At 41.9% G+C, this 20,487-nt stretch overlaps 2 protein-coding genes across 5 annotated transcripts in view; one reads left to right on the top strand and one right to left on the bottom strand.

Moving 5' to 3' along the window:
- Positions 1-6,933, top strand: part of ggps1 (geranylgeranyl diphosphate synthase 1) — a 16,813-nt gene extending 9,880 nt beyond the window's left edge. For all 4 annotated transcript variants that reach the window (XM_005742448.2, XM_005742446.2, XM_005742447.2 and 1 more), the window contains one exon: positions 5,183-6,933. In XM_005742448.2, the coding sequence (XP_005742505.1) occupies positions 5,183-5,986 (804 nt within the window). In that variant the 3' untranslated portion in view covers positions 5,987-6,933. The remainder of the gene's footprint in view (positions 1-5,182) is intronic.
- A 7,599-nt stretch (positions 6,934-14,532) lies between these two features.
- Positions 14,533-20,487, bottom strand: part of b3galnt2 (beta-1,3-N-acetylgalactosaminyltransferase 2) — an 8,673-nt gene continuing 2,718 nt past the window's right edge. The window contains exons 4-12 of the mRNA XM_005742441.2: positions 19,583-19,782; positions 19,234-19,329; positions 18,162-18,272; positions 17,966-18,044; positions 17,301-17,484; positions 16,841-16,966; positions 16,501-16,660; positions 16,364-16,420; positions 14,533-15,520 (exon numbers count right to left, since the gene is read on the bottom strand). Coding sequence (XP_005742498.1) covers positions 15,383-15,520; positions 16,364-16,420; positions 16,501-16,660; positions 16,841-16,966; positions 17,301-17,484; positions 17,966-18,044; positions 18,162-18,272; positions 19,234-19,329; positions 19,583-19,782 — 1,151 coding nt within the window. The 3' untranslated portion in view covers positions 14,533-15,382. The remainder of the gene's footprint in view (positions 15,521-16,363; positions 16,421-16,500; positions 16,661-16,840; positions 16,967-17,300; positions 17,485-17,965; positions 18,045-18,161; positions 18,273-19,233; positions 19,330-19,582; positions 19,783-20,487) is intronic.

Genomic DNA, 20,487 nt, shown 5'->3' with positions numbered 1-20,487 from the left:
TATTAGACAGCATCTGGTGAATGTTTATGTATTTAAGATGTACTGTACTTGCGTTAATCTCCAGTGAAAGGCTACTTCTTTTTCAGCTTCTTGTGCTCTGATCACCTTTGTGAGACGGGGATTAGTGGATTCAAGTCACGGACTGCTTCCAGAGTAAAAACCTACAGTTCCACTCATCCATTAGATTGTTGTAGCATGTTCTTGGCTGCCTGATTAGAGTGCTACAGACACATTGAAATACAGACCGCAGGCAGATTGAAATTTCTTGAATTCCTCCCTTTTTCTCTGTCAAATGAATTTCAGATTAGCCATTCTGGATTTATTGGTTTTATTGAGCAGGGCCCTTGCCTTTGTCTCCTTAGGGCGATCAGGCTATTGATCCTATTATACTGATAGCATTAGCATTGTACTGACTCAATACTGTTCTTGTTTGCATTGACAAAGCTACCTAATCTGTGTTTTCTGAATCTGCATGCCTTTTTATGGTGGAAAATGCAGAAGTGCTGAGCCTGTCGGGTCTCATTACAGTTGCTGTTCAACAGGTCTGTTTGTCCTGAATGTTTTATAAACCCCTCACAAATAGAGGAATCTTAGCTCTGCAGTAAAGCCCGGAGGTCTCACACGGTTGTCTCCTGTATAGTCTCCCGTAGTTTCCAAAGAGCAGTCCAGTCTTATTTTTGATGACCATTTTCAGGCATCTATTTAACAAAAAATAAGTACACGGATACAGTTTGTGGGGAAAAGTAATAAAGTTGTCATCAGTGCGGTCATGTCAGCGGTTCCCATGAGACACTGTTTACCTCAGTCTTTAATCACATTCTGCAGCTTTTACAGCAGATTGAAATAAACTCAGATTGCAAAAAGAATAACCTAAACAGTTTAGCCTGCAGTGTCATGTTTGATTATTTTCACACTGTATGTAGGTCAAATTTATTAAAGCTGAGAAAACACTTTATGAATCCTTAGTTTTGAGTTTGGTTGAGTCTGCGATGTTGTTGACAGGGTGTATGACGTGCATTCATAAGCAAGCTGTGTGAACATCTACTCGCGTTCTCCTGATAATTCCACTTTAGTGGATACTTCCCTGTTACGGTGCAGCAGTTGGTTTAAATCTACTTCAGATATAACAGCCCTGTCTCTTCCACGCGTCTCCCTCAGTCTCTGTAGAAGCGCCATAAACTCCTGCTGAACCCCACAATGTAGATTGAGAGCGCGCTCCTCGTCATCATTAGTGTACTGCCAAGAAGTCATCGTTGCCGCCGCCATGGAAACAACCATGGCTTCAGATAGATGGAGGCAGTGACAGCGGTACTCTCTCTCGTTCACTTGGCAGTGCATTTTTTTATCAAGCCCCATATGTGCTTCTGTACTGCGTATGACAGCACAGGTGGTGGAGGCTTGGGGAAATTCCCCGTGTTCATCATTTTCCTTGTGACCTTTAGCTGATGGCTTTCCTTTTGTTTTCTCTGACACTGTTGATGCTATATTTTTTTTATATACAGTCTTTTACTTTAGAAACACATATTCATGAGTGCTCGCAACCTCAGGCCAAGAGCTTCTCATGTTTTTGTGACAGAGTGGGACAACAGGGGAGGGGGAAAAAAGACTAGGAATCAATGTCAGGTTCTCATGAAATATAATGTGGACAAAAATGTAACTACTGGAATATTGAAGGCATGCTTAAAGTATTTCAAATGCACGGGCTGGCATTTGAACTTGTAATATCTGACGAGGTTATTATTACATGCAGCGGATGACCTGCAGACGATCACATCACAGTAAAAGCTGGACCAGGTTAGATAGTCAGCAGCATCAGTATCATACGTTATAACAGGAAATTTTCCAAACCATGCATTTTGGTAAAATAAGGTTAAAATACTGATACTTCTCTGTTTTGAAAACTGATATGAAGATGTTGAGCTCAGTAAGTTGTGCAGAATAGTGAAGAAAAGTCTCTGCCGTGTATGGGAGTATTTTAGCTTTAATCAAGGTGAATTGGTTTGTACAACTTTGTCTCAAAATGGCTTAAAATGGTAATTCTTTGAACCGCCTCTCTGTTCAGTCCATTAATGTGACGTTATCAGCCAAGACAACAAATGTCAACTGGTTCTTCAGCAATAATCTATGGAAGACGTTAGGTGAGTGTCTATTAACTAATTTGCTATGCATTTAAATGGAAATTTGGACAAACTAGTCTGAGATTTGGAAAGTTTTACTCTTAAAACATGGGCAGCACTGTGGCGCTGTGGTTCGCATTGCTACTGGGTTTGTTTGTGTGGGTTCTCGCCGGGTACTCTGGCTTCTTCCCACAATCCACAGGTCCCTGCAACCCTGAATTGGATACGTGGAAGAGAATGGATTGATATTCCCAAACGTTTCTAACTTTTTTTTCTTTTCTTTTTTTTCTTTTCTTTTTTTTGTACAAAGAATCATTTGGGAGATGCGAAACACATCTGAGCCCATAGTGACCATTACTAATGAGTATAAAATAATATAAATTATTTTATGCCACATGTCTGCTCTGCAGTAGGTTATTACTGATTTATTTATTTAACTAACAGAACAGTTGTGAAACACGGGGGGGATTTTAGCATGTTGAGGCCTGCTTTGAAACAGTAGCTATAAAGCCTATGCAGGTCGCTTTGACTCAATCCTCAGATCCAGAATACCAGCAAGCCAGCAGCATTGGCAGTGAAGGCAAACAAATCTGTTCACACACTGTTAAACTCTGTTTACCTCTGACTTTTTGTTTTGACTTGGATTCCATAGCTGAGGACTAGTCATTCATGTGTATGTGTTCATGCAAGCACCACTATTGATGTTCAGCAAAAGGGGGATGCGGTGCCAGGGGACAGATGTAGGACATGACCCACATAATAGCTAAAAATACAACATTAAAACTTATTTTTTTTCTGTGTATAGGGTTCACATTTTCTAACGTCATAACTCTGATCTAGTTATTACCAGAGACACTGGTTGTAGTACAAACCATTTCTACCATCTTCACCTTCACTTCACGTATTGACCCCAACCAGTTAACCAGCATTGGTTTAAGCAGCTATTTATGGGCTCACTATTTGTTACCTAGTCCTCACATTTATTGCTACGGTGACTAACATCACTATCGCTGTGTGCCCGGAAGAGGTGTCAGGTTAGAAATGTGGATAACTATTTGTAATAAACCTGTATTACAGGATTTCTCTCACAGTAGTCAGTTATTTAATTAGTTCAGAGCTCACTTATCCACATAGTTGAAATTTCTCTGGCTTCACTGCACTGCTTAAAAATGATACGCTTCTGTTTGCTCTTATTAAAACAAGAGCGTGTGAAGGCAAAATATGGGAACTCGGCATAAATACTAACATGATTATTTATTTTTTAATGAATCCCAGATAACAGCTGTGGATTTTTCAACATTGGCAGAATATTATAAATCCATCCATAAACACTAAAATGGATGAATGAAGCTATTTTTTTGTGAATGACACAATCCAGTAGGCATGGTGTGAGTGACCAGTGCTGCAGCCTGCTTCAGGTATAAATGTGATCACCTGCTGTAATCTCGCCAAGTGTGACGGTTTTATGGCAGAACATAACTGGCTTGTTGTTTTCATTTACCTCCTGTCATCATGTCAGACTCGGTATGCTTGTTTTTTGTGAATGTGTCTCTGCATTTTTAATAGATTACTGATTATAGCTTTAGCAAACTGAGTTTCTGCGTCACTAACCTCTTGTGATAATCAATATAGACTTGCGGAGTAGTGGCACTCGGGGCTCAAACAGCATTATGCAGTGACAGCCTGACTCATTAAATTCCTTGGAGAATGGAGACACTTAAAAGTCCAAAACCTGAAAATTGTTTGTGCTTGTGTTCGGGTTTGATTGCTGCTGCTGTTATCTGAAGCGCTCTAGCTGAATTTCAAGTTGATTGAGCCATTGTTTCTTTTTTGTTTTTTTCCCCTGATGGTGCATTGTAATTTGCAGTGAACCTTTTTAAATATTTCAGAATGTGGTTTTTGTTGTTGTTGTTGGTTGTTTGTTTGTTTGTTTGTTTGTTTTTTCCATCTAAATAATACATTTTCATGTTCATGCATGCATTTATTGTAGCTTTACCCACGTCCCCTGCTTTGTAAGTGGCTCACTGAGGTTTCAGGGTGAGCAAGTGTTTGGGACCCTGCCGAAGGAAAGGTTGTGTTTGGCTGATAAACTGCTCAACTGGCCTAGCCTTGGCCATCTGCCTGACCCACTGAGTCACTCTTTGTGCTCTCAGGCCTCATACAAACAGCTTTCATTACCAGGCCACCCCACTTGTCTTTTAAATCAGCAGGGCACTCGAGCAGGCTGTAAGGCCAGCTCAGGACAGCAGACACCTGATGGCCACTGTGACTGTTGTGAGTCGACGTGGGCTGTTTTTGGGTTAACGGGGTGTGTGTGTGTATGTGTGGGGCTCGGTTTTCCACTGATAAATGAATACTATTATTTGGCATTGGTTCGTGAAGCACAGCATAAACAGTATGTGGTACATGTGTGCTGCCACATAGTGGTGAAGATCAGGGTAGAATATATCTACAGTGCCCTTGACTCACCACAGCAGTGCTCTGGATGTTGAGGCTGGTAGGTCATATTGTATTAAAAGGCTTGTCAGTACACTCATCGTAATGACTAAGGTTAAGCATTCAGCCTTCCTCATCGTCTCTGTGGAGGAGGTTAAAGTGCACCAAGCCCAGCAATGACGCCTCTAATTGCTCAACCATGCATTTCCTATAACCTCGTCAAAGCTCTGTGTCTCTCCTGACAGCTGCTCCGTCACAGTGTGAGTCTGCTCCGGGCCAGAGTGCATCTTTGCTGAGCTCTTCATGCTCAGACTGACTGCTTAGCTTGTTTCAGCACCAACTGTTTTGTTTACTGATGAAGACTTTGACTTGTGGAGCAGTGCAGACAAGAGTGTAGACATGGCACCCTCTGCTGTATACAAGTTGTAATGCATAATTTACGCAGAGCCTCTGACAACCTGTTGGAGTCTGTTTGAGCTGGAGGAGAGACTGTTTGTTTCTTTAAAAATATTTCCTCTGCACTGGAAGCTCTCGTAAAGATAAAACATTAACAACTATACAAGAAGATATTTTACTTCCGGATACATTTTTATATGAATTAACACAAACACACTTGTTCTTATGTCCAGGTGATCATTGAGGTGACTGAGATGCTACACAATGCCAGCCTGCTGATAGATGACATTGAGGATAGCTCCAAGCTGCGTCGAGGCTTCCCTGTGGCACACAGCATCTATGGCGTTCCTTCTGTTATCAACTCGGCCAACTACGTGTACTTCCTGGGGTTGGAGAAGGTGCTGATCCTGGAGCACCCTGAGGCGGTGCGAGTGTTTACCCGTCAGCTTCTTGAGTTGCATCGCGGTCAGGGCCTCGACATCCACTGGAGAGACACCTACACCTGTCCCACCGAGCAGGAGTACCGCAAAATGGTGCTGCAGAAGACAGGAGGGCTGTTCGGCCTCGCTGTAGGCCTGATGCAGCTCTTCTCAGACTGGAAGCAGGACCTGAAACCCCTCTTGGACACACTGGGCCTTTTTTTCCAGATCCGTGACGATTACGCCAACTTGAGTTCCCGCGAGTACAGCGAGAACAAGAGTTTCTGCGAGGATCTGACCGAGGGCAAGTTCTCCTTCCCCACCATTCATGCCATATGGTCACGTCCGGAGAGCACTCAGGTGCAGAACATCCTGAGGCAGCGCACTGAGAACATGGACATCAAACGATACTGCGTGGACTACCTGGAAAAGGTGGGCTCATTTGCTTACACCCGCCAGACTCTGCGGGAACTGGAGATTGAGGCCTACCGGCTCATTAGGGAGTTTGGGGGAAACCCTCAGCTGGAAAGCCTGGTCAAACATCTTAGCCAGATGCATCACGAGGCCGAGGCCACAGCAGAGTCTAGCTGTGAGCCGCCCTCCAGCCAAAACCACTGACCGCATATTTACCTTAAATGCTGCGTGACTCCCATGCACTCCAGCACACAGATCCTTAGCTGATGCACTGATACAGACACGCACATTCCTGAAAACCTCAGTACATACCAGAACATCTCCTTCACACACTATGCTGAGTCTTCATGACTGAATTCAGAAAGCAGACCAGTCCCAAATGTTGCCTTTTGGTTTTGTGTTCATGAAGGCATCCTGCAAGAGTTGCTTTATTGTACACATAACAAACTTTTGTATCAACGTGTAACAGTTCAATCAGCGGAAGACATGAATTGAAATTAACTTTGTTTGTTTTTTTTCCATTTTTTCTGAAAATGAAAACTACCAAGATAGCAAAAAAGCTTTTACGCCTTTTGATGTGCACAACAGTGCATAAATGTATTTCTCCCCTCCTTGTAAGCAAATGTAAATTGTTTATCTAAGAGCAAGTCTCTTCCCCCCCCCTCTCATGTTTAAAAATAGGATGTGGATGTCTTGGGCTTATATGTGGTTTGGGGCTCCTTAATCATCAAACCACCAGAGTGCCAAGCTTATAGGAAAGACCTCCACCACTGTACTGTCTCCTTGTTACGTAACACACTGGTTTTACATGCAAAATAGTTTTCCTGTTGCTCATGCTCTCAGTATTTGAATACTGTGTTTATGTTTTTGTTTCAACAGGGGTCTTTACACCTCGAACACTTCATTAGTGTCATACTGGTATTTATTAGGAAACAACTCTGTGCAGTAACACCTTGTTTGTACTTATTTAATAAAAAAGGTTCTTTAAAGATCACCTGTGGAAAGCAGTTCCTGGCATTAGTGCCAGTTTGATCTTTTGAATCTATTACAGTAACTAATCTGAGGACAGATGTGCAAATGACAGAAGCTGTTCATGGAGATTCTTCAGCACTGGAGTAGTGCTAGTAATAAAAATTACAATTGCAAAAATATATTATATAATGAATTGAGTCACTATAACAGCAGGGGTTGTTATAATCTGGATGTATAAATTTAATTGACTAATTTTAATGAATTGCACTGGTAATTGATAACATTGTTACTGAAATTTCTTTTTTTTTTTTTAAAATAAGCTTAATAAATGGAAAGCTGAAGTGAAACTGGAAAGTCTAAGTTATAAAAATGTGGGGGGGGGGGGTTAGATTAAATAAAATCCATGAATGTTATGTCAATTTAAAAGATGAAATACTGATAACATTTTAAAATTTATGAAAGTCACACTTCACAAAGAATCTGTTCTTTTTGAAACTGAAATAGCTTTTTGCCACAAAACGCACCTTTAAAATTTTTTTTATTTACAACATATCTTAAAGTTTAAAATATTTCAGATATTCTGATTCTTTTCATACAATGACATTTCTGCCCTTTAGTGTCACCTAATGTCCTCTGTGTGTGGTTAACCCCCCGAAACAGCTGTCTATTATGTCAGGAGATGCAGTTAATAATTTCCAACAGTTTTTAAGGACAAAGTTTTGCTCACATATACAGTAGCAGTCCAACATAAGAAATGACAATTACAACTTTTTACAGGCCAACCTGACATGTAGCTACATTTCTCCAGAGCTACACATCAGGTTACGTATGTTTCCCGGTGAAGAAACGGTTTAATGTTGCTAATTCAATCTGTTTGCTGCTGCCCGCTTGGCCATGTCTCCTTTGTTTTTAAAGGGAAAAAAAAGATCTTGGCTCCTGGTGGGAGTAACCTGGTTAAATAAAGGTTATAGAAAGAAAGTTTGAGCTTTTTGACGTGACTTCCTGGCGACAGTCTTCAACAATACTCAGACTGTGCTGTTTAAACAGTGTTCAGTTGGTACTAAGGGGTCTGAATAGGAAACTGAAAGCGTTCGACCCCTTACATTTATCACGCTATATTTGTCACACTTACATGTTTCAGATCATCAAGCAAATTTTAACATTGGACAAAGCTAACCTGAGTAAATACTAAATGCAGCTTTCAAATGATAATTTCGGTGATTAAGGGAGAAAAGTTGTCCAAACCTACCAGTGTGTGTGTCTCTCATTTATCCTGCACACACACAACCACAACACATGGGCCCATCATTACAGAACAGAGGCATCATTATCTGTAGTGTATGTAATCATAAGCTGTCTCCTGTTACAGCAGATGTGTATTTATTTTTCAAGGTTATCGGTGCTTTTACATCTGCATGCTGAACAGTACGGCCTCTGAGATTATTATAGAATTGCCTGCTTTGATTTGAGGAAGCTTGACTGAATACATGCATACAGAGCCTGGCTCTTCTGGATGCGGTTGGTGCTTGGTCTGAAAAAACAAGACAACAAAACCAAACTGGGTGCCGCTCATCTAAATCCTGCGTTAGCTTCTGTTAATACTGTGGTGAGTTTTTCCTGAGCTGCTGAAAGACGGGCAGAGCTGCGGAGGGTGGCTATCTGTCCTCGACAGCTCTGTTCACTCAGTGAAGCCCCAGATCTTGACAGCTGCAATTCAATTAATTACGTGTCCTTAAGATTGAATTGTGGTTTCACTAAAAAGGAAAGAAAAAAGCATCTATTAATCAAAATGTCCATTTTTTTTAATAAATCTGTGGGACCAGCACCTCTGCTAATTTGCTTTCCAAGCAGCCGCAAGTGCAGGAAAATGTGATGCAAATGCATTTCTGATTTGATAAATAGTGGAGATGTATGAAGTGGCTTTCGCAGAGCTGACTTAAGTCCATCGCAATAATCAAAGCCTCTCACGGTTCTCATTTCTTCTCCCCCTCGCTCTCTCGCGCTCTCTAGGTTGACTAGATTGATTTTCCTCACCCACGGTGTCTGAATTCTGTTTGAGAGCAAAACAGAATAGCTTTTGTGCTCGCTCACTGTCTCCCTCATCCTCTGCAAGCTTTGGATTATTTATCACTGGGCCGTGCTTTACACATCTGTGTTGCTTGGTAGCACTCTGATGGATATTTCATAAATATTCTTGTGACAACAAGAGAAAAAAAAAATTGAAAACCTTGTTTCTGAAAATGTAAATATCGGGCACCGTGTGTACTCCTTCGCTGCCTTTCTGGTGATTCTGTTGAATTGAATCATACCATTAGCTTCTATATTCTTCTTGTTGCTCAACTATGTGGGTAAGTTTTCACGCGATCGCTGGAGGTTTCACCTTGCACAGATTTGCACCTCTGAGCTGGCAGAACCACTGCAGTCCTTCACTGAAGCACCTGGCAGGATATTAAAATTTTCCACAGTAGACTCCGAAGAAAACCACCCACATGACCGCTCAGTGGCTTCTGTGACATAAAACAGTCGACATGGTGAACACAGTCATAAAATCCCCTGAAATGACCAAAAATCTACAATGTTCGCCCTCCCGAAACTACTACCACTGTGTTCAGCGTTTTTGTTTTGTTTTTGCTTTAACTTCTCACTGTGTGATAAATGTTCACGGCCCAGTGGCTACAGAATAATCAACCATCAGCATTTACCGTAGATTGGTTCTCTGTAAGCCTCTTTCATGCAGCTGTGTCTGCCACTTGTAGAAAACTTCCCAGAAAAATGAAGCCTTGATTCTGCAACTACAAGTAGCTTTCCTCAGGTGCCTGAACTAGTGGTTACTAGAAGCTCTGTGATGGAATAAAAAAAACAAAAGAAGACGAGAGCCATCCTGGCAGAGGAGGTTAAAAACATGGGAAAGAAACCAAACATTAAACAGCAGTTAACCTCAGACAGGCGTTCATATGATTGTAGAGAGCTGAGACTTGGGAGGATCCAAATGAGATATTCGGTTTAATCAGTAAGTGGGCAAACCTGCTTACTTAACAGTAAGCAGGTTTGCCCAAGAGAAAATGATCCAATCTTTGCAAAGCGAGCAGAGGGAGGGAAAAGTTGTCCGTTGACACTTTGAAAAAGTGGTCTTTCATTCTCTGAAAAGCCTGAAAAACTATTAAAACTCCTGGCCAATTGTTGGGGACCACCATCGACTGCAGATTTGGTGTGCAGTCAATAGCTCCAGGCTGGGCTGACACAAAAGAAACCACAGTCTCAGACTTCATAGTAATGAAAAGAAAACATGTCACCCTGGTGGCACGCTGATATTTTGGCAATAACCTTTGGACAACAGTGGAAGAATAACCCACACTTGGTTTTAGTTTTACAGACACTTCCTGTTAGCAGGGTCAATTTGATGTGGATGTAAAGTTGGGCTTTCTTTGTAGATGTTTTTAAAACCACTTGATTCATGGATTTCATAAAAAGCTTCCTTCATTTTATAATATTCATGTCACCGATCCCAGAACAACATGTTCTCATGCATAATTCTGCCAGCACTCAGTCGCTTGCAAAAAACCCCCCAAAAAACCCTCACTGCGTCTTGATGTCTTATCGGGGATAAAGAGGAGCAACAAAGTGCTCACTTGTTTCCGCATGCAATCACTGTAGCTTATATAAATCTGTCTTCTGAGCTCGACATGGCCATGTGCAGATACGGCGCTGTCTGAAGGGAACAGAGACACCGGGGTCATTTCTGCTTTGATTTGAAGATTACACATAACGACAGATATCCAGTCTTACAAACTGGGGCAAGAGGTGGGGTTTAAAAATAAATGTAGCGTTCATCAGGTAGGTGAAGTCTACAAACATGCTTTTGAGCTACATTACATGACTCGCAGGGAGCAAAAGTCATCCTCTAAAGCGCAGTTTCTTTTAGAAATCCATCAAGTGCAATCCTAAACAGAAGGAGAGCCCATTTAATGCTGAACTGAGGGGGAGAAACTATTCACTGAGCTGACATCGTGGCATTTCTTGCACACATGGCGTCACATCAGGTTACATTAAATGACTGAGTGGTTTCCAAGAATCTCATCATCATCAGACCAATGAGCTAATTCACGATCCTCTTAAGACAGAATGACTGTCAGTAATGGTTCAGTAATGGCTCTACTAATTATCTCTCACAAACACTATCACGGTAAATCTGCCGCGTTACTGCAGCAGGGGTCAAGTGGGCTTATGAAACTCGCGATTCACTCGGCATTTCCACGGCTGTATCAATGTAATGGATTAGCTGGACGACGCCCTCCACCCGATGTGTCACACACGTCTCACAGCTGCGCTCTGCAAATGTTTGGAAAAAGAAGAGAAAAAAAAAAAAGGGTGGGGGGCAGTCATAACCTCGCCAGGCTGAGACGCTGTAGAAGCCATGGAAATCAGAGAGAGACGTGAGCGCGGTTTCAAATTGGGAATGAAACCGTTGCCCCATTAGGACATAGTTGTGCATCTAATAATATCTCCTCATTCCTGCGAATCAGAGTCGGGCAGAAATGCTGGTTTTGGAATGCCGGGTGTCATGAATAAATGATTTCCCCCTCGTTTTAGTGCACAGAGAGGAGGAAGAGGAGGAGGGGGGAGAGAAGAGGAGGCTGATTGACAGAAATGTGTAATGCTTTGCGAGGAAAGTCTAAGAATCTGGAGATGTTTGAATAAGTATGCAGATGCATGGCTCTCAGCACAGTGTAAGCTCCTGAGATCTGAGACAGCTGTGCCTCATCTGAATCCAGGCGAGTTCAGTTTAAAACAACAGGTAGGTTTTAATATAGTCTCTAATGTAGGTGAAATCAGACACACTGCTACATGATTCCAAATCTGTCTGCTTAAAGGGTCATTTTGTTCATTTGGATGTGACAAAGTGTAATTAGCTGTACTTGCAGGTTCTCAGTCATCCAGGTCAAGGTGGTCTAAAGAGCTTTAAAAAATAAAATAAAAAAATGAGACAACTGGACTTCTTGAAGTTTGTTTTATCCAACGGGCTCCTTTAACTCCAATAGCAAATGTTGAAGGGTCATGAATATTGAACCCACAGACCCAGTACTGATCATGTGATGTGAGTAATCACACGTGTGAAAAACAAAAGGCACGGGTTATTACTGTCACCGGGGATTAATGTTGGAATGAATTGTAATTACTTACCATTTCAAATTCCATATCAACATCTTTTATTTTTGCCTTTTGTTCATGGCCTCACAGTTTGGAGTAAAATCTTTTTCAAATTAAAACACATTTGCTGATAATGAGATCAACCCAGATACCCACTGCACTCATGGTGTCACCAAATGTAGCATTTAAATGCTAATGTTACACCTCAATATTTCTGCTTTTGCAGGTGATACTCCACAAACTACTGCTGTTGCTGACCATGCCCAACCCTTTATGAGCACAGTGCACCCATCTTCTGATGGCTGCTTTCATCATGGATCACTTCATGTCACAAATATTCTCAGACTGGTTTCAGATGGCCTCCAGAGTAATAAGATCTCAATCCAATAGAGCATCTCTGGGATGTGGTGGAACAGGACAGGTGAAGCTGTCAAATATGCAGCAAATGGGTGATGTTATAAAGTCGATATGGACCAACGTTTATTAGAATGTTTCCAGAACCTAGCTGGATCTGCCATGAAGAATTAAAGCAATTCTGAAAGCAGGGTGCAGCTTTGTACTCGTAAAGCTCCAATGATGTGCATGGAGACTGTAGATAATAGAAACATGTATAGCTGAAATAAATTAAAATAGGCAGATACATTAAAAGGAAAATAATCAGCAGTTAGTTTGGATAAAAGTAATCAATGAAATGACTGAAAGTAGCAGGTCAAGAGTTGAAATAGCCAAAAATAATGAACCAACATTAAAATTCTGACCTGCTGAAGCATCAGTATCAAGAGTCCAAATATACCCAAAGCAACATAAAAACTTCGGCTGCAAGGAAAAATATTGTAACAATTCTGTAACTGTGTGAAATTGTAGGTATAAACTCAGACTGGCCTGTGTGGGTTTCCTCAGAGGGGAAAAAAAGAAATCTTTAAATTGCTCAAGCAAAAATTAAGTGTCTGCCAAACCCATCCCGAAAATGAGACTCAGATTTGTAATGTCAACACATTCTCGTATTCACTCTGCACCACGAGAAGATGAGTTTTTGGAAGAGGTGAGACTAACGATGAAAAGGATTTTATAAATACAATTAACTCCAGCGCCCAACTTCCTTCTATTTTCTCTGAGCAGCGCTTGTCACAGTCTAAACGGATGATTGCACTTTCATGGCAAAATATTAATAGAGTGAAAGAAGTCAGTAGTTCAGGGAATTGTACTCTTGTCGTCACTTAGAAAAGATTACATACACGCTTGAGGGCATAGAACAATTCAGAACGTGTGGGGTCTATTAATATCAAACGTATGAATGAATCACAGATTCTGGGTCAGTTAGATGAGCTGAGATCTTTTCGTTCCGCTCGTTTTACTGCTGTGGCACTTTTACACTTTGGCTTCTTTAGCCTTTAAGCGTCCAGCCTTGAGAGCGTATATGTTCACAAGTATTGATCGCTCGGAAAAACAAGGAATTCTTAAGTAGTGTTCCCCCTAGACGACATCACTTTGTACCTTCTATCTCTTGCTTAAGCCCAAACAGGAGCTCATCTTCCCTCCAAATATGAGGAAGTTCATAATTACACGTTATTCTGAAAACGAACAGTGGCAAACTTAACGGAAGAAAACACTCGGCCGAGCTGTTAAATTATTATAATAATAGAAAAGCCTGAGGAGATTTAAAGTGTAATACATAACTGCAATCTGACAGTAAACACGGAACAATTTGTTTCACACGATGACAGATTCTGGTGAGGACAGGACTCGAATAAAAGGATTCAGAAGAGATGAAGAATATCTCTAGAGCTAATAATTTAAACATTTTGCATGAGTATCCCTCCAGCGCTCATCAAAGTTTAGACAAATTTAATAACTTCTTCCCCTAAAGAATCATCGGCACGGAAAGCAGAAGTGACCTTTTTTTCCCCTCCCGTCAGTGTGTCATTTCCACGCTTCTCCCAGTTCACAATGAAGGGCTTCGATGTGAATCAGCGAGAAAGGCTGATGGGGCGGAAAACGCCGCGCTTATCTATGCTGGAGAGTGGAACAGATGCGGATATGACTTTGTTATCATGCTGCTCAGTGAAAGAGAGGAGGCGAAAGGATACGATGGGAGGGAGGAGGAGGAGGGTGGTTAGGAGAAGAAGAGGAATGCCTGCTCGAATGTCAAGTTAAGTGCAGGAACAGATTTCTTGGCAGGTGGGACGGGCCTAAATAAAACAAACGACTCAAACTGTCCTCCATTAGTAAAACATTCAGCATCATCTTTCATTATTTATCCCCAAAAATAAATTAATTAGAAAAAGAAAGAAAAGAAAATATACAGGGAGGAAATCTAATTGTGGGGACTCAGCATCAATCACATGGCTAAACAAACAGATCCCCCTAAAAGAAGCATGTGTCCAAAGAAGCCTTGGTCTTATAGATTACATGAAAACACTGATCAGTTTGGTGCCAACACATCCTCTGCTTCAAAACTCCAGCGCTGTTACTCTCTTAGGAGAAGAATAGGATTCCTGTTCCTTTTTAAGTGGGGAAAAAAAGGACCTGTGTGGTCCGTATCCAGTGTGGACTGAGCACAGCAGCATCAGCAGCGCCCCCAAGTTTACTGCGTTCATCGTTCCCAAAATAAACAACAAGTGAGCCATTAATCTCTCTCAAGTGTTCTTTATTACCTTTGAGGAGGCTTTCATAAAACCGTGTTAAACGAGTGAGTCTATTCCACAGTCGCTCCGACTGCTTTGTCAAGTTCCCCAAAAAATCTGTCAATATCACAAGTGTTAACATGGGTACAGTATGACGCCTAACAAATACAGTAAGGCCACATCACTATCTGCACAATAACAATTACAGTACAAACTGTGTGTGTCTGTGAGAAAGCCCATCATAAACCTACAAACAGTAAAGAAGATGAAAAGCTTCAGACAATAAATTTACAAAACATAGCAATGCAGAGGAATCATCGTTAAAACGCCATCAAATATCTGCATTAAACCAAAAAAAGGTTCAGCTCTGCCTCCAGAGTACCAACAATTAGAATAAAGTACTCAGTCTCACAGCAATCACCCTGAACATGATGACCTTCACACGCTGGTATTGCACATGGTTCTTGTACCATCCCTGACAGTTACATTAATAAAGCATCTTTTCATCTGCAGTCTTCCCACATTTTGACATTTTCAAATTTAATAACCGACTTCATGATACAAATACCGGCAGGATGCTACAGCTAAAGGTGAGGTCTTTTTTTCTTTAAGCTGCAAATGGTTTATGTTGTTAATATTACGAACCTGCAAAGTTTGACATTATTTTCCCTACAGAGTGTCCCACATTTCCAAATCTAAGTGGGTTTTTTTTATAATATAATAATCATAATTCTAGTAACTGACAATGGCTCAGTTTAGTGTTTTAAGAAAAAAATATTACAGAAAATGACCTGACAGCTAGTGTCGAGTGCATTTTACCCACAGTGTCACGTAGTGAGTGTAGTGTGAACCACATTCAGTGGTCCCAGGGGCATCCACAGGGGTCTCCACAGGCTCTTTTCCTATCCCACAGAACGTGCAGCTCGTTGGCCGTGTGCTGGGGGGACGACAGCATGTCCAGGTAGCACTCCTTCTCGCACAGCCAGCCGGGATCCTGGCAACAGGAAGGGGAATAAAATTTATTTAATTATGAGGCGGACGCTGGGTCACATTTCTCTCGGGTTAAATTGGCAGTATTTTATTTTGATATGCTCCGGGTTACAAACATTAAACCAGTTAACACAATTACGCCTTTAAACTGCGACTCCACTAGCAAAGCTTTTTTGCCGCATGCTCGTAATAAAAATGTTAAGCTGTAAAGCAAACCGCATATTGAATTACTGGTAAGAGAAAAACAATCATAAATGTTCATGCCTCTTTGCTGCACTTTTTTTCTCCACAGAAATCAAATTGCACGTGCTTAGCAGACTAAAAAACTCAAGGGTGAGAGGGGGTTTTATCATTTCAGTTCACATTTTTATTTCACGTTGTGTCTTTTGCTTGCAGAGCCTATTAGTGAGATGCTAAAGTTTGGCTAATGAAGCTCAAAGGACCAATAGTGAGTACAAATGAGTGCAGTTTTCTTTTTGTTACGCAGTATTTGTTTTTCTCTTTGTCTGACATTGTTTTTTTTATATGACTTAGAGCTGTTAAACAATGTGTTAATACACAGTATCTTATCAATATTGCTGTAAATTTAAGTACCATTTATATTTACAGGTTGAATTCAGCTGCCATTTATATTCTAAGAAAAATGTAAACATTAAACACATTCATATCTGTACCTTTCTAACATTTCTTAATGCCAGACGCTGACCTTTATCAGTCTGCCGTTGATAAGGGAAAGTGAAAGCACTGGGCTAAGTTGTATTTTATGCCAGTGTTAGACTGATAATAAAGCAAAACAAATCATTTATGTTTTACTAAAGCTGGCAGTTCATACCATTCAGCTTCTCACCTGATATTTCTGAGGCCCAACAGCTGCCATCCATATCCCCATGCTCACATCCTCTCCCTGCAACGAGACATCCAGGATGGGCTGCTCACGTTATGATCATGAACGTCGGACGCTCTTATTTAGCATTCGTACTCTACCTGGTAGGCCCTCAGTTTCTCTGCATTGTTGGCAAGCCACTGGACCAGGTCACGAGAGACCACATAGCCAGAGCCGCAGGCAAACGCTGGGTAGGCTGGACTCGCGTACTCCAGCTCCTGCCACTTCCCAATGCGATCCACTGCCCAGCTCTGCCTGAAACTGGGTCAGGATGGCAGAGACATCATCATCAAATACAGTCTCCATTTCAGGTGACCTATCAGCTTTTTAACCGTGCACAGCGTTCAAAACTCAGCTGACAGCGCACTGAAGTTAAACTGTAAGCACAAGTGGACACAAAGTATACGCTGTCAACAGTACCGGACGCCGAACTGTACTTACTTCCCCCACCAGAAATTGCTGCGTTTGAGACCCTTGTGGTCAATCTTCATTAATACAGAGTCCACGTCGATGTAACAATCATCATCCGTCTTCAGCAGTAGATTAAAGTCAGCGTTTCCCACAGACCTGCCGGAGAGGGAATATGCAGCCTTAATTAAAGCCCACCCTCTGATTTTATACAATATCCCAGAGTGGATTTACTTTCAAATACCAGCGAGCATGAAGGGCAGGAGGTCTGCAAATAAGTATAACACTTATCACATCACAGCTTAAGACCACTCTGTGTATTTTGCTTTATCTGATGACTCAGAACTCTACTTCTTGACTGAGCGACTGCAGTCGTGATTTTAAGAGTGAGACATTTTGAGGCGTCGGCACACTTTCATTTCAGGTTGCTGATTTCCTCAGAGGGCCCAGGCAATTTGGAGACAGAGAATCGAGTCATTAGCACTTGGCATACCATTTATAGAACTGAAGCAGTTTGGAAGGCACGTTCCTGTAGGTGTCTACCACATCTACGAACACCATGTCGCCATGCCTGAGGCTTTCCTCCTGCAAAGTGGCATCCTCCTCCCTCAGCCTGGAGGCATGGCGCTCCATCCTGGCTGGGCGGCCCCGCAGGAGCTCTGACAGACCGTCTCCATCTGACGCAGAGTGAGGAAAACATTCGGGGTAATCAGAGAAAAAGTTGTAATAGTTTTTGTGCAAATATTATATTTATTCAGCCCAAATTTTTTAATAACCTAAGGCGCTTGAGGTATAATAACTTTAATTACCATCGAGTAAAACGATATGAAAAAATGATAACGTTTGGCACAATGGACCATTAGTTCGGTTCTTCAGAGATGCTGAATGATGGATTTAATTTTGTTTTGCACAGATTTACACCAAATCTGCTCTTATGATTCAAAATGCAAACACATGTAGGTAAAATCCATACTGGAACAGCCGGGTGTTGAGGCTATGAAAATGCTATTTTCTATTTGGAACATATACAAAAAGCCTGCAGCACGGTGAGTGGTGTTTTTCGAGCTCTTACATCTGGTCTGTTTTTAAAAATGTGGCTTTGATCACACAATTATCATATAAAAAAAAGTGCAAAGTTTATTCTGCTGCAGGACTAACCATAGATAGTAAATGTGAAGCCTCCAGCCAAACCAGGAAATCCAAGAGCACTTCTATGAGGCAATATCCCCTCTGCAATCTGCAACTCCAAGAAAAAGAGCAAAAAAAAAAAGTTTTAAGTTATTGGAAACTTGAAAGAGGAATGAGAGTGCGTTATTCATATATCTCCTTCTAGATACTGTGTGCGAACACATACAGAAGAGATCTTTAGGACGCCTCCTCCATCACTGAGCTGCACGGAGGAGGAGTTGACTGTGGTCAGTGCGGCAGAGTCGAGACTCTCCCAGACGAGCGTCCCCTCAAACCCCTGGAATAAAGACAGATGTTATGGGTGTGCTGTCCAACGCCATCTCATCTGAATGATGTAATTAGCTACCATCAAGGACACTGCAGACTTGGAAACTTTAGAGTGGATTACATTATGCTTCGCTACAATGTTAATGAAAGATTAATTTAACATCCCCTGAACCTAGCCTCTGCTGCAGCGATGTACTCTTGTACCCCTGACATCACCGCCAGGCGTACGTGCAGACACGGGGACGGCTTTCGCTTGGCGGTGCGTGTTAAAGCCAGGACATCGTGAGCATCAAACACTTTTTTATGCACTGATGTGTTGCTTTTCTGCATCAGTTCAGGTTGGGGATGTTTACTTATGCAAAGGTAAACATCAAATTCAGCGCGAGGTCACCGTTATATAAATATAAGAGGACAAAATGAAGCGAGGCTCTCCAAACAGATACTTATTCTATTTAACATCAACCTCAGTGAGTGAGCTCATACACATGAATGCCTTCATGTGTCCTCCTCTGATTTGGGGGGTTAACCTCTTTAAATCTGCATGTGGCACCCATTCACATTAATGATAAATCCCTTCTGTTAAATAAATTTATAAACTCCTGAACTTCCATAAGTCTCGTGTGTTTCTCTCTTTTCGTCTCCTCCACAGTTATCAACCCGAGCAGAGCTAATGAAAACAACCCAAAGATCCCTAGTTTGATTCCAGGAGGAGACACAAATCCCTTTGTGGCTGCATCAAGAAAATCCAGGTTAAAAAAATCAATTAAAACAAATCTGTCAAATCAAATATGCAGAGCTACCTGCTGTAGTGACCCGTTGTGAATAAGAGCAGCTGAAAGTAGCTTTCTAGTACTTAAAAAAAATAGAATAAACTAAAACAGCTTCTGAAGACTTATATTCCCGACTGAAGGACTTTTACTCCATTTTTCTTTAGTCGTGGCTACAGCTCAGAGGATCAGCGACAAACTGACCTTCGGCAGGATGAACTGCTCCACTGGTTTGTACCACATCCAGTTCACCAAGGTCCCCGTGCTAATGGAGCTGAAGCGAGCAGTAACCACAGCCTCCTGAAGAGGAAAGTGCAAAAAAAGAAATATTCAAACTTTTTATCCATAAAGAATTCACAGAGATGCCGTCCTCCATACTGAACACAGCCACACACTGCTCTGTCAACAGCAGGAGTCTAAAATGAGCTGAAGTTTGTTCAACAAACAGCAGCAGCACAGAGTCCTCCAGCTGCCCTCGGGCTGCGTTTCTACCGAGCTCCACAGAAACGCAGCATACGCGATGCATTATGCTCACAGGCCAAAGCCGCGTTACCTCCTGGTCCAGCTGGAGAAGCTTCACCGTCACGTTGCTCTGAAGCTCGGCTCGGGTCCCGCTGGGAAACACCCCTAGCCGGGTTATCACCACCGGGTGGAGCACCTTGAAGTCCAGGGCGATGGCAGACACGTCGGAGGGGGCGAGCAGCGAGGGATCAGACACTGTCACAATCTCCATCTCTCCGTCCCGGCCTGCCGCTGGGACACAGAGAGGGCAGCGAGTCACTGCACAAGCACACATGAAATTTATTACAATCCCAACACGCTGACTATCTTTCTTTTTTTCTCCTAGTGATGAAGAGACGAGAGAAAGCATTCGGAAAAGGCGGCGGACTCTGGGAAAGCTACACCATCAGCACTTTGAGGAGCCGCTTCTTCAGGACGGCTGTCTTCAAAGCGAGCCCCTGCTTGTGAGCGTGCTCTCTTAATTACAAAAGAGCAGTTTATTACCCGAGAGATCAATGAAAAGATCGAGGCTGTTAAAGCGAAGCTGCGAAGCCCCCCCCCACCCCGCTTTCACTTTATGTGCAGTCTACACAACTTCTACAGCTCCTTCCAAAATAAAGACAATTAGAGGCGAAGAGGAGCAGAGGTTTTATCACGCCAAACGCTTCTCACGTTAGCTGAATGGGACTGAGCCGCAGGATTGTGCTACCACTAAGAGACAATAGACAAATCATTTTGATCGATGCTTTATTCCCCGGAAACATGACAAAAATGTGATTATCAAACCATCATACATTTTTATCATTACATTTCTGTCGCTAAGGGTGTTTATGGGCAATTACTTCAATATCAAGCACCAACTATAGGCTGCATTGGGCATGGCTCATTAAATAGATCATAAATCAAACCATTATTTTTATTACTGGCTAGTGGATGAACATTCAGTCTAAAAAAAAA

Source organism: Pundamilia nyererei, unplaced genomic scaffold (genome assembly GCF_000239375.1).
Source record: "Pundamilia nyererei isolate P.nyererei 1_Seehausen unplaced genomic scaffold, PunNye1.0 scaffold00120, whole genome shotgun sequence".
NCBI classification, from domain to species: Eukaryota; Metazoa; Chordata; class Actinopteri; order Cichliformes; family Cichlidae; genus Pundamilia; species Pundamilia nyererei.
This window is presented reverse-complemented; position numbering and strand designations above follow the sequence as displayed.